Consider the following 13,957-nt stretch of genomic DNA (forward strand, 5'->3'; position numbering starts at 1 on the left):
CAGATGTAAGGCCAGGGCCACGCAAAACAGATTAATGGGGAGAACAAATTAAATTCAGAGCAAGGAAAAGAGCCAGTGGGAGACTGTCAATGCAAGTAATATGTTCCTGCTTTCTCTTGGTAAGTGACTTAATTTCATAAAACACTGGAAAAGGTAGATGGGTAGATATGAGAACATCCAGGTTCTCAATCTTCTAATCACATGCTTAGGAACTAACAACCTACCACTGAGATGGGTGAAGCTCATTGTCAATCATCTTTGGGGAATCTGCTAAGGACTACATATCTAATTTTTGAAGCATGAGAAGGTGGCTTCCACAAATTGCCACGAGTAGCCTTGTATTAATCCCGCAGAATATACCCGTATACATTATTAAAAGGGTGTTTGGTAAAACTTATAAAGGAAAGTAGTATTTGCTAAGAGACAATAAGGGCTCATGAAAATACTTACCCAGGAATACTAAAGTAATAGCCCCAGGAAACCTATCAGGAGTATACAAGACTTGACCAGGTCTCTCATGATCAAAAGTACTTGTGGACAAGAAAGAAAAATGAGGAGTAGGTGCTGATCGAATTGAGTGGATTGGAAACTGAATGACTGCTGAGACTCAGAGCACGACACTCCAACGTCCAGCAAGTGCTCAATAAACAGTTTACTGCGTGAACTGGTGAACAGTCAGATCCCTCGAGCTGTTCTCCAGACTATAAAATACAAGGTCTCTAAAGCTTCTCTCCTTGGGAAATGGTTTGACTCCCCTCACTCTTCTGGTTCTACATCCTCTCCAACACATTCATCCTCATTACCCAATCCCAAACAGTACAGCCACTCTCCCAAAGGTCGGGGAGCGTTTTTTCACCAGTAGAGAATAAAACAGCCTCTAATTCAAGGGGTTCTTATAGCAAGACTTCCACAAACACACCCATACACTCCCTTGATCATTACGTGGCATTTCTATAAATTGGTTTTCTTTCTTTGATCCTTCATTTTAACTTCTGAACCACTGAAAACTATTTTCAATCCCTTTAACTTCCTCATCCCAAGTAAAGCACAAGGATGCTTACGAAAGCATGCAAGTCGCAATTTACCCACCTCACAAGCAGCAGCAAAGAACAGACTTACAAGTCACTTTACCTTAACACCTGCTGCTTCAAAAAGGAAAAAGAATACTTAAAACATGTTAAGCGTCACAATTTTTTAAATTGGTGAGAAAAATGACAATGCTGTGCCGTCGATGCTTATGAATCTTGTCAACTGACTAGAGAGGGTAATGTGCTTAGCCATTTAAAAATCTTCCTTTCTAGATTCAAGCATGGTATTTAAAAAAACACACACACAATGTAATACTCTACTATCTGCTTAAAAAACTGACAGTAACATATCTTTATTATGGATTAAGCAAGTTTAAGAAATAGCTATTTGTAGCCTTTAAAACAATGCACTGAAAATAAGCCTTAATTTCAGAGTTTTATTGTATTGCACTAAAGGAACAGCAGGGCGGTTATACAATGTTCTCTTTCATTCAGTTTTGAAAATCTAAAGTACTTGCAAATTCTTAAGAATACCTTTACCACCAGATTAAAGCAGTAAGTATAATAACCAATTTCTTAACAAGTAATGTCTTACAAATTAAAACACATTTAAAATAGCTTTAAATGCATTCTTTGCAAGTAATTCAGCATATATTTTTATATCATGTTCACTTATGCTTAAGAATTAAAGCAAGTTATTACTCTGGTTGAAATATGGGAAATCTCTCATTCATGCAATATACAGGGATAATATTCAAGTCAAAGGGAAAACATCCCACTCTTATGTTTTTAATGTATCCATATATAATCTTCTACATGATAGATGAGGAAACCATGATGGTTCCCACAGGCTAGATATCTATTTTCAGTTCATCAGAAGCACCTGGTATCTACAGCTAATTTATAATTAGATGGAATTTCAATAAAACCAATGAGCCCTACAAGTTCCTATAAACACGAGCTTCCAATGGAGTAAGGACAGTCAATAATTAATACAATCATTCAAGGGATTATGGCTGTTCCTTAAGGAGTGCAAGTCCAACCTGTCAACACCAGAGGTAATCATTTGATATTAATGTATACGTAATTCCATTTAAATTCTTTATCCGAGTATAACATATGAAAACAGTCTTTCCACAAGCAAAAAATGTGGAAACATTTAAAAAATAATGAGTCATTTTTTAAAGTAACTGATCAGATTCCATAGGCTACTCTTGGAAACAGGGTCTTGCTGGATAGAAGCCCTCCACGTGGTGGCTTTGTGCATGCACTGAACTGGCCCGATTCTTCTGAGCGCTGCTCTAAGAGCTTACCAAAACATAGATCATGCTGAAAAGAAGAAAAAAGCTGTTAATTCAAACATTCCTAATTATAACAACTAAAGCACCAAAAAGTTGAGTCTGCTTTATGTAGCAAACTAGTTTGAGCTATCACATCATCACAGAAAGGAAAAGACCAATGACAAGTTCACAACACAATTTCAATCTACATATATGGACTTTGCCTAAGGTGGGAGTTTGACTCAGTGCACGTGCTATGGTTGTCCTGTACTTCCTTTCCAATTTTAGCAAGTAGAACAGCACAGCTGAAAGCTTAATGGGGGATCAGAGTTTAGAGAATCAATCCAAACAGCACACTGCTCTGGAGTTGTGTCTAATAATAAAGGCAAGCATCTCCCGAGGGCTCACTTCACACCAGGCCCCGTGAGGTCTTCTATATACAGGACCTCGCTGAATCCTCCAAGCAGTCCTAGGAGGTAGGTGTCATCATCATCCCCATTTCACAGACGGGAATGGTCAATTAAGGAACTTTCCCACTGGAGAAAGGCTCTAGGCAACAGCAACAGGGTTAAACAAGAAAAGGGGACAAAGGAGCAAAATAAAAAACAATAGCCATTTGATTTAGGCTTATGGCCTAAAGGAGACATTCTACAGAAAAAGCCATGTGGAACCGGCATGGTTCAAAGGCATGTGTATCTAAATGGAAATACAAAGCAAGGAGGGGAACAAACTCAATGGACAAGTGAAAGCAGCAATGAACATCCTGGTGCCACTATCTCTGGGTGAACATTTTCCCACAACTGTACATCTCCAATTTTATCATTTATTCAATCATTCATTTCTTTTCTTTCTTTCAACAAACATGTTTTGAGTGCCTACTATACACCAGCACTGTTTCAGGTATGTTATAAAATGTAAATTAATTTAAAATTAAAATTAACAGGACATTAGAAGGACACATGGAATTTCACTTTTCAGAACTTGGATTCACTATCTGTGTTTCATATATGAACGAACAACATTTGTAGATGCAGTAAAGGATGCTCACGTTCACAATTATACCCTCTAAAAGCACAAAAATATCTTTTTCCTAAATTTCAATCCAGCCCTTCATTTATCCTTGTGTATAACGGAAATTTATATGATGTAAGGAGAAATACAAATATAAGCCTGTCATCTAATACTTAGCAAGTTTTCAAGTAACAAAAAGAAAAGGAAATGGAAGCTTATTACAACATTTTCACCTTATACAGTTAATTTTCTTTAGATTTTGAAAATCAGAAAGCCCTCTCTAGTTAAATACACATCAATAAAAGATGGGAAAAGTGTATTCATATAGCTTAAAGAAAAATTCTAATTCCACACCTGACAGTGTCCTTTTCCAGCTGTAACAAGCAGCCATGTTATTCCACCAACAGTACACTTGGAGCAGTGGTTCTCAAGCAGGGCTGACGTTGCCCCACTTGGGGCATCTGGCAGTGTCGAGAGACATTTTTGATTGTTACAACTGGGGAAGAAAGATGCTACTGGCATCTAGTGGGCAGAGGCCAGGGATGCCGCTAACCGTCCTACAATGCACAGAAGAGCCCCCACAACAATGATTAACCTAGCCCAAAATGTCAACAGTGCTGAGGCTGAGAAACTCTGATGTAGGGGAACAATGACATGAGTCTATCACGGTGTAAAGGGAGAAAAACCAATAACTGCACCATCTTGTAAAATAGAACTGTTTGTTTCTTTCAGTCATCCCATTTGGATCAAGCAAACCAGAGAATAAAAGACAGAGCACATAGTTTATGAAGAATGATACGGAAAAAATTAAAGACAATCTTGAGACTGAAGTTAAGCAAAAATTTTTTTGCAAACTCATCCAGCCATATACTCCCAATGCCATCACTTCGCCATGGAGAATGAGGATTGTCCTTTACTCACTGAATGTGTCTGATAACTTAGGAAGCAGTACCCTGACTAAACTTTCTGCCCCTTCACTGTTGGCTGTCTTGACAAGTACCAACCCTGGCCCTTCAGATCCATATTCATCTTCAATGTGTGGGAATTTGCTGGTGTGCACTGTGCCATTATCGTTACCACCTCCAAGACACTGAGTTGTTCTTTAAGTGGATTTTAAAGTATTAAGACCATAATGCCTACAAACATTTTAGGCAGCAAAGTGAAATCATATTTTCATTTTATTTTTTAAACTTACCCGTATAGGTAGTAAAAAAATGCTAGAAGATAAAAAGCTAATTTGCACCATCCTTCTTTCTGACAATATGCTAGAATATCTGCATTCATGATGGTTGTGGGGTCATAGAGTCCCGGTCCACTCATCACTGGTCTACTCATATACCTGAAATAAACACAGTCTGTTAGCCACTCAGAAAGGGAAGCAAACCTTCACGATGGGAAGGAGGGTTTTTCTTCTCAAACAGTATTTGTTCCAATGAGAGGTGTCCACGCAGGGATGCATGCTTTCAGTTCTAGGTGGAGTTCTTTTTTTTTATCATCTTAATTTTAAAACTAGAGCGCCTAAATCAGAACAAGACAGTTAAACAAGTCACATCTGGTCTCCTCTACACTTTAGAAATCCAAGCAAAATAAGAATAACTGTAGAAAGGAAATGAGATTTTTTTAACTTTTTAACATATTTTTAGACTTTCAGAAAAGGTACAAGAACACTTCACCCAGATATTCCAAATGTTCACATTCACCACACTGGCTTTACCCTTCTCTTTCTCATTCCATCTCTAAATATGTGTACATTTTTTCTGAACCATTTTAGAGTCAGTTACAGATGTGATACCACTTTATCCCTAAACACTTCTTCAGTATATTTCCTAAAATTGAGGGCAATGAGATTTTGACATGCCTGTATAGATCAGACATAACTTTTAGAAGTTATGAAATATGAACATCTTTCATAAATAATCAAATTTAGTGTCACACAGTAAACATGGAGAAAGAAGTTAGACACACACTATACATTTTGATTTACATGAAGTTCAAAGATGGCAAAAGTAATAAGATTTTAGAGGTCACTGGTTCTCCTTGGGAATGGAGGGGTAAGTGACTGGGATGGGACACAAGGGGCTCTTCTGGGGCTGGACCCGTTGTATGCCTTGATCTGGATGGTTGTTTCATGGGCGTATACATATGTAGAAATTCACTGAGCTGTACGCTTCAGACCTGCACACATTATTGCATGTAAGTTACACTTCATTTTTAAGGGGAAAAAACTCTTTGAAGGGTAGTAAAGCAAGCCCCGTAAGAGGTATTAAAACAGTTATTTGTTCACCCACTGGATTTTTAAATAAATGCCAACTAACTTTCAGTTTTCATTTAGGTGACTAGCATGAAAAATAACCATGTCAACCATAGTATAAATTAAAATTTAATTAGGAAAAGTATTAGAAGTACATCTAAATATTACCTCCAAATATGATATGCCAAGAGGGGCATATTGAGACCCAGTGTAAGCCACTCTGCTGCACAAAGAAACATGACACAGAAGAAAGCATGGATGAGGTACTCTGGAAGTACAAGCTGGAAGGAAAAGACACGCCAGTTATCCAAATGCTTTGGCATTAAGTCAACTGCTAATTTGGAAAGCAGGTGGCAACCAAGTTTCCATAATGAAAAATCACTGTTTTCTTAGAATTAGAGATGAAAGACGCTACTGAATTTTATTTCCATATTTAACTTTTTACCAAAAGCACGATTACAAGCAAACTGACCAGAGGATACTAAAAGAATAAGATAAAACTTAAAATTTAAACTCAAATTATTAGAGCAACAGGTTACATTACAAAGTTACCACCCAGACTGTTTGAACAGTTATTTGCTGATCAACTGGAATACTTTTTCTTTCTACCATTCAACAATGATAAAAATACAAAAATAAGGTATCTAATCACATGCAAGATATAAAAAGACCCACAAAAAACAAAACTCCCCTTTGGAAGTTTACACATTAGGGATTTTAAGCCTTTAACAGAAACCAAGAATGCTACATATACAATATTTAGCAAACCACATCACATTACCACAAAAGTAATTTTTCAATGAAAAGCCAACAGCCAATAATCTCAGCACAGTTGGGGGGAAAGAACACTAATATGCACAAATGCAAATGATGTGCTTTCTGCAACGTAGGAGGGAAAAGACTGAGTTCTCAACCATGAAGTTGGAATTTTCCCGGTTCCTGAGCTCATTCCTATATGGCCTTCCTGTTTCTTTACGCTTGCTTTCCAATGAAATGTTGCAGACAGGCAGACCAGGACAAGCTCAGAACTCAAAAACAAAGTTAGCCTGATAGCAGGTAGTATTAAGTAAGGAAAAATTAATTCAAGCAAAGCGCTTTTTATAAACTGACCAGGAGTTAACGCCTTAAATTATCTTTCTCATTCTAAAGATTTCAGCCCAAAGACTTTGTTAAATAAAAATACCAAAACCTTTCATTGCAAGTTTCAGCCAAAGAAGTTCCTGTAAGTCACAGCTGCAAAGCCAGTTTCTCAAATGTCTGCATTATACCAAACTAAAATTATATGAATCCTCAACACTGTCAGAGCTTTCCTCAGGGGAAACCATAGCTGTGGAATATAATAATATACAATACATATACTACATATGCAAGCCCATTTTCTAATACTGCCAAATTACTTCTTAAATTGAAAAAGTATGGAGCAAAGTTTTTTTTTTTTTGAGGAAGACTAGCCCTGAGCTAACTACTGCCAGTCCTCCTCTTTTTGCTGAGGAAGACTGGCCCTGAGCTAACATCCATACCCATCTTCCTCTGCTTTATATGTGGGACACCTACCACAGCATGGCATGCCAAGCAGTGCCATGTCCGCACCTGGGATCCGAACTGGCGAACCCCAGGCCACTGAGAAGCAGAACGTGAGAACTTAACCAGTGTGCCACTGGGCCGGGCCCTGAAGCAAAGTTTTTAATGAATCCTATTTTAAATGAAATCCCAGTAAAACCAACTAATCTATACTACTAAACAGATTTTTCAACAAACTTAATATAATAAATAACAAAAGATAAACTCTGCATATATATAAACTTGTAAATAATATGAACCTTTAAGCCAGCATTTAATAAAGATCAAAGTTAACTATCTGTCAAAAAACAAGAAAATGTCCGTAGGAAATCTTTCAAACTCAGTTGACTACAACCAGTACAAACCAAGAAAAACATACATTTCATTAGAAGTACACCACTAGAGCTGCTGTTTAAATTACAGGATTTTTCTTTAAAATATAGTAAGCCTAGTAGAGGAAGATGGGCATGGATGTTAGGTCAGGGCCAGTCTTCCTCAGCAAAAAGAGGAGGATTGGCAACAGATGTGAGCTCAGGGCTAACCATCCTCAAAAAAAAAAAAAAATATATATATATATATATAGTAAGCCTATTTTAGCCCTCTAAAGCCAACTGATATCTAACAATATAAATTATCATCCAAGTTTCCATGCTACACTTACAGACTAAGGTATGGGGAAAAAATGATTTTGAGAGCATGACCCCTTACTGCTCTTAAACAATGTACTTTAGTGAGAGTGATGATAATCTGAAACTCTACCAGTTCTAATATGAAACAAATGCCACAATCTCTCTTTTCTCCACAAAAAAGGTCCAGAAACTTTTACTATGCATCTCTAATAGAAACCAGTCCTTTCCAATCATTCATTAATGACAGAATTTCCCCATAAGTGGCATAAAAATTACTCCATTTAGGAACCAACATTTGTGCAAAAACTTGTATCCACAAAAAATACCTCATGCAAATACAGCTGAAATGATGGTACTTAAACATGCAAATCATAATATTCTCTAGTTAAGGTTCACATTTTAAAAAATAATGATATGTGTCCTCCCCCATACTTTGGCAGAACTGTCAAAATAAATCTTAAATAGGGAAAACTGTCAGATGCACTGCTATTAAGCCAATCATCGGCACCCTATCAAAACACAACTTGTGCTGGTATAAAAACTGCCTTCCAACCTGTTGCAAGATGAGGATGTCCCAAGCACATCTTTTCTAAGTAAGGATTTCTTTCCATTAAGAATAGCCAGAAATCACACATTATATGTTAAAATGAAATTAGTCTCTCTCAAATTTAAAGTAAATTAGCAAAATACAAGCGCTTGAGCTTAAAACTCAGGCTATGTGGGTTCAAATTCTGGCCCTCCCTTAGCTGGGTGACCTCAGGCTGAGTGCTCTAACCTCACTAAGCCTCAGTTTACTCTCCTATACAAGAGAAGAGCAATCCATCTCCCTCTTAGGATGGTCAGGAGAACCAAATGGAAAAACCCAGGTGAAGATGCTTAGCTCAGAGCCTGGCAGACAGGAAAGCCCTCCTCTGATTTCAACTATGATCATCCTCATCATCATTGGTTATTTCAGATAAGGAAAAGCCAAACAGGATAGAATACTATTAAACAGCTGTCCAAAGAAATTTCAGTTTCTTAATTTCTTGGTAACAATTAGTTTCAATAGTAGTTTAAGATGTTTTACAAGGAACATAATTACTTTCCCATGAGAAAGCAGAGTCAATTCATATTTTGTCTCAAAAGAGCAGAGAAACAGATAGTAAGTTAATACTTTTAACTGTACCTACATCAAGTCTTACTGTAACAGCTCTTTAACGACTAGGACTCTGCTCCATCATTCAGATTCATCCAGGAAACAATGATAAAGGAGCAAACTAACTTTAGAGGCCCTATTCCAAATAAAATCCCTCTAGCATGCTAGTGCATTATAGTTTTACACAACTAAAGTCTACACAAGTTCTCAACTTCATTAAGTAATTTTTCAAGATAAATTATTGTATTCTATTTCTTGAAGATACACCCAGTGCTCTCTTACAACCTTTCAGTTTCTGACCAATTAGGCAAAATCAATCCTACAGGCTAAAGGAGAATCTCCCTAAAGAAGTACACTAAATGAAGTCCAAAATACACATAAACCCCCTAAGCACAATGGAGCCACATTATAATTAAATCCCTCGGAGCTCAGAACGTCAGCCAGGTTGGTTTTAGAAATTTAGAGTGGATATACATTAGAAACAACTATGTAGACATTTGTATACAAATTGCTATCTACAAAACTTTGGCAGCATGAGTCCAAAGGTCAGCATTACTGCAAGATTCCAGAGCCTAAAAACAGAGCTATCCTCCTAAAAGGCTCTGAACAAACATGAGCTGAAAGAGTGAATTAATTAATTCCAGAACAGCCATAACTAAAGATAAACTAGATATGGTACTAAAGACTCCACTTGCAGACCACCTCACAGCAGGAGAATCATCTCACCATCTGTTACATTCATTTTACATTAACCAACTTTCAAACACTGCACCAAATAATTTAATATAAATATAGAAGTGCCTATGGCTATAACATTTTTAAAGATGCATAAGCATTTAACAGCTTTCCCTACTTGACTGGGCCAGCAAGCAAACATTTGCATAAAATATGAAATTTCATGAAATCATAACCCTCAACAGGCATATGAACAAGCACACTGAACAGAACATTTTACAAATACAAATGCCCTAGCCCTCCCCATGAAATGTAGCATTAAAACATTAAACTAAAGAGCAGTACACACCTTTAATGCAATTTTGACTCTTTTAATCTTTTTGACCTTTTCAACTGTCTTTGGCCGACAATGTAAAAAGCAGATTGGAAGAATGTTAGTATGACAGCTGACAAGATCACCAGCAGATTAATAATAGTCAGAATAGACACGCAGGACAGGAAAAAGAATATTTTTTAAAATTCTGCCTACTTCAAAAAGTACAAATATATCATGCTACTGAGAATATTGGCCATTTTCAAATTATATCAAGTTGAAAGCAAAAAGGGTTTAAAAATCTAAAGAAAAGCCCTCTATTATAACTTACAGGATTCAGGGTATTACACTGGTCTATAGGATTCTTGTAATCAGTCTTCAGCTCATCAAATGCTATAATCTAAAATAAAATTAAAATAGTTAGGATCTCTCACTTTAATAATAAGCAGCAACAAACCTGCCCCATTATCAAATAATAATTGAATGACGTTAACAAAAGAAAAAGTGTACCAACATTACATATACAAATTTAGAGTAAACTCAATGTGCTAATAAATAACTAGAATCAGATTGAAAGAACTGAAAACATTTTATTATTGTCACCAAAATGATCTGATACCGTGATAAATATCCTAATTTTCAATCTTTCAATGCATCTCTTCAAGTTATTTTCTCTACTTCAAATGCTCTTCCCCTCACCCACAACAATTTACTGAAACTCTTCTTTATCCTAAAAAACTCTCTTCCTATGTCAACTCCTCTCTGGAGGGTTCTCCTGACTCCCTTGGTCAAAATACCTGCACGCCTGTCTAATCTCCACAGAGCACAGGGCTTCAAAATGCTGCCCACACGGCATTTCTCACACTGAAGCAGAGATTTATGTCCAGGTTTGTGTCCCCCAGGAGACTGTGTGAAGTGTGACTGGTCCCCTCAGTGTGAAGTGTTTTTAAGCATCTGTGCACATCCCTCCTTTGTCACAGTGTTCAGGGGACACTAGGGATGGACTCACATGCTTCAATTTGTTCCCAATTGTGCCCAAACACATACATTGAAAGTCCAGCTTCGATTTGGAAATGCAAGAAATGGCCTCAGAACAGAGAAACAAGAAGGGATGATTAAACTTCCTGGCCAGGACAGCCACGTCCAGTAGTGCAGTCTCTACACAGGACGAAGGATGGGGCCTCAGAGCTGGCCCGCGCTCACGCTGCCAAGGGCCATGCACCAGGCTCTGCGCCCAGGGCCTGCGCCTGTTCAGGACAGAGGATTTTTCTAATTCTTCTGCCCCTAGAGGCATCCTGTGCTAAAGGGACCACATCGGCAAGAGTAGCCCTGTTCAATGCCACTATAAAAGTGATCAATCTGACCTCCTTTAGGGTCCTATGCATATTCCTATTGCATTCAGGTCATTTCATTTGTTGGCAAAACTAAAGACTGAAGAAGGGTAGCCCAGGTAAGGCCAGCTTCTCGTGGAGTGATAGTGAAAGCTACAAATGTGATAAGGTGAGAAAGCTCTCACCCATTTATAAAATACGTTGCAAGAATGTTTTTGTCCTCACTCTGGAGAAATATGGCTTTAACATTTAGGGTCACTAAACGCAGAACTTCAAAGTCAAAATGCACTAAAAATCAAATAGAGGCAATGCGCCACTATGTGGTATTGTCAGGTGTCAAAATAAGCCAAAGGCACCAAGTTTGTGGGGGAGCTATTTTAGTTGCTGCCATGGTCACCCAAGGGACAGAGAACTTAATCTGCCGTTCCTCTGGTGGCTTAGGAATAGGATCTTTATACATGAGACAGCGTTACTCAATATTATCAGTAATCAATGGAATCATATGTCTAGTTTTTAACATGCTGGTTTATTTCCCTGTTACAGTTCCTGGCTTCATGAAAAGATGGGTTTTTAAAATTTCTAGAATTTTATAAAATTCACTAATCTGACCTAATAAAAATTACAACTAAAACAAGAATAGAAGGAAAATACATGTTAAAATGTGAACTGCATGAGAGCAAAGATTCTCGCTGTGCTCACTGCTCCGTCCCAGGGCGCAGACAACGCTGGCACGTCTGTAAGCGTCCAGTCGATACTCTTCAGGTGATTTCAAGGGATCTTTTAATGAATAGGTTGCTGAACGGGCTTCTGTTTGAGTGCTATAAGGTAGAGTTTACAAAACTTCTGAAAAGATTCTTAAACCAGTGGTTTTCAAATTTCCTGCAACTGCGCATCTGGACAAAGATGTTCACAACAATTTCCACAGAAATGCAAAAGCGATAAAACAGATAAATCCCTAAAGACACCAAACTACACAATTCAGGATACCTTCCAACTTGACGCACGTCGTTAGGGAATGACTTCTGCACTTTTAGCTTTCAAACCAACCTCTGCCCCAACTGTATTTTCCACAGAGCTAAACCACATGAATTAGGGCTAAACTGACAGAACCATCAGCATAAAAAATCCTTTACAACAATTAATGTAAACAGGACTTTTTGAATTTATACTTGAAATTTCCAAACGAGTCTCCTGACAGACACTAAACGAAAATAAACCGAAGGTTACATAGTCAATAGAAAAATTTAAACTATTTATTTAGAATTTCCAATTTGTTCCCAAAGGATGCATAATCCTCTGAACTACTAAGAAACCCCTAAGGATAAAAGCTCTCTACTAATCTGTGGAGTAAAACTTTTTAAAAATTCTATAAGAGGACTTAAAATCATCTACTTCACCAGACACATATTCATTTGAAAGCGGATACTAAATCACCCAGTTTTTAGAAGCGCAGTTAAGGTTTTCCTTAAGCCAAACACAACCTGCTTCAAGATGTGAAAAGGCACCCACAGCTCCAAGACTCCTCATCATCTCAGAAAACAGAAAGCACCGGTCACACAGAAGCGGATTAAATCACATCTACAGACAGAAGGGAACCAACATTCCAGTTTCATCAGAGGCTTACTAAAGGGGAGCTGGTTTGCATCCCAAATTATCTTTATTTATTGTTCTTCCACCAAAGAAGAGCCTAAAATACTTTTCAAGTTACTGGTTCCTACTGACGAGCATTTCGAGGGAGCAGTTACTTCACAGCTTACACAAGCACCCCGCACTACACCAGCAGGCGGGTTCTAAAATAATTATAAACGTAACCACGCTCTTTGGCAGAAGGGAACGGATTTTTGATATCACTCTACTTTTGAGTTTTCTGCACAAGACACTGCTGCCCTTTAAATCACTCTGCCCCTCTATGTTCATAACAAATCCATGATGAAAACTGACTCAAAGCTTACATGAGTGAACGGGCCCCATCATTCATATTAGGATCAATATTCCAGAAGGGACTAGAACATGGAGAGGGGAGAAGCAAATCTAAGACAAATTTTTAAGGAATGCTGATTTCCAGAAGGCTGCTTCTAATTTTGCGCTGAGAAACAGGAATCCTCAAAAACCTCTTGGAGCACCGTTTCTCGGGGAACTTACTTGTTCCTTACAGGGATCAGCAACGACGTGCTTGCTTCTATCCTGCAGCATGACGCGAGTGAAAGAAAAGCACTGCTCTAGAGAAGCTTAAGCTTTCTGAGCATTTCCAAATCAAATCAAAACTGCCTCTAAGTCAGGCTCCCTGCACACAGGGGCGGCTGGGAGGACTGTCTCTTGAGCAACTCGGGTGGTCAAAGCAGGACTTCGGGGGGAAAGTTGGGAGATGCGGTCAACAAAGTCATCGATCCAGTCTACCTCGGAGCTCACACGGAAACCAGAACCCGATTCCACTTGAAGAGCACCCAAGAAGGGCTGGGAGGCAGGGGGGACCTCCTCTGCCACAGGTCCTGACGATCTCACCGGGGCAGGCTGCTGCGGAAGCCCGAGAGAACGGCGGCCGTGCTCAACAACGCATCCGGGCCACCGCTCCCGCCCGGCGCCCGGCCGCCTCTGCGCCCGCGACCCCTCCCCGGGCCCCCAGGGCCGCGCCGCGGGGCTGCCAGCAGGCCCGCGCCCACCGGCGGCCAGGAGCCGCGTCCGTCAGCCGCCGCCCCCGCGCCCTGGCCCGCGGCCCGGCCTGAGACGGAGGCGGCGCCCCGTGC

At 38.9% G+C, this 13,957-nt stretch overlaps 1 protein-coding gene across 2 annotated transcripts in view; it reads right to left on the reverse strand.

Moving 5' to 3' along the window:
* Window positions 1-1,344: 1,344 nt before the first annotated feature.
* Window positions 1,345-13,957, reverse strand: part of CNIH1 (cornichon family AMPA receptor auxiliary protein 1) — a 13,184-nt gene continuing 571 nt past the window's right edge. Inside the window, exons 1-5 of one of the 2 annotated variants that reach the window (XM_046647652.1) lie at window positions 13,356-13,872; window positions 10,214-10,282; window positions 5,739-5,851; window positions 4,515-4,658; window positions 1,345-2,357 (exon numbers count right to left, since the gene is read on the reverse strand). In XM_046647652.1, the coding sequence (XP_046503608.1) occupies window positions 2,330-2,357; window positions 4,515-4,658; window positions 5,739-5,851; window positions 10,214-10,282; window positions 13,356-13,406 (405 nt within the window). In that variant the 5' untranslated portion in view covers window positions 13,407-13,872 and the 3' untranslated portion in view covers window positions 1,345-2,329. Of the gene's footprint in view, window positions 2,358-4,514; window positions 4,659-5,738; window positions 5,852-10,213; window positions 10,283-13,355; window positions 13,873-13,957 lie in introns of those variants that run through there. The other variant, XM_046647653.1, reaches the window with a different exon arrangement.

This window comes from Equus quagga, chromosome 20, assembly GCF_021613505.1.
Source record: "Equus quagga isolate Etosha38 chromosome 20, UCLA_HA_Equagga_1.0, whole genome shotgun sequence".
Lineage (NCBI taxonomy): Eukaryota > Metazoa > Chordata > Mammalia > Perissodactyla > Equidae > Equus > Equus quagga.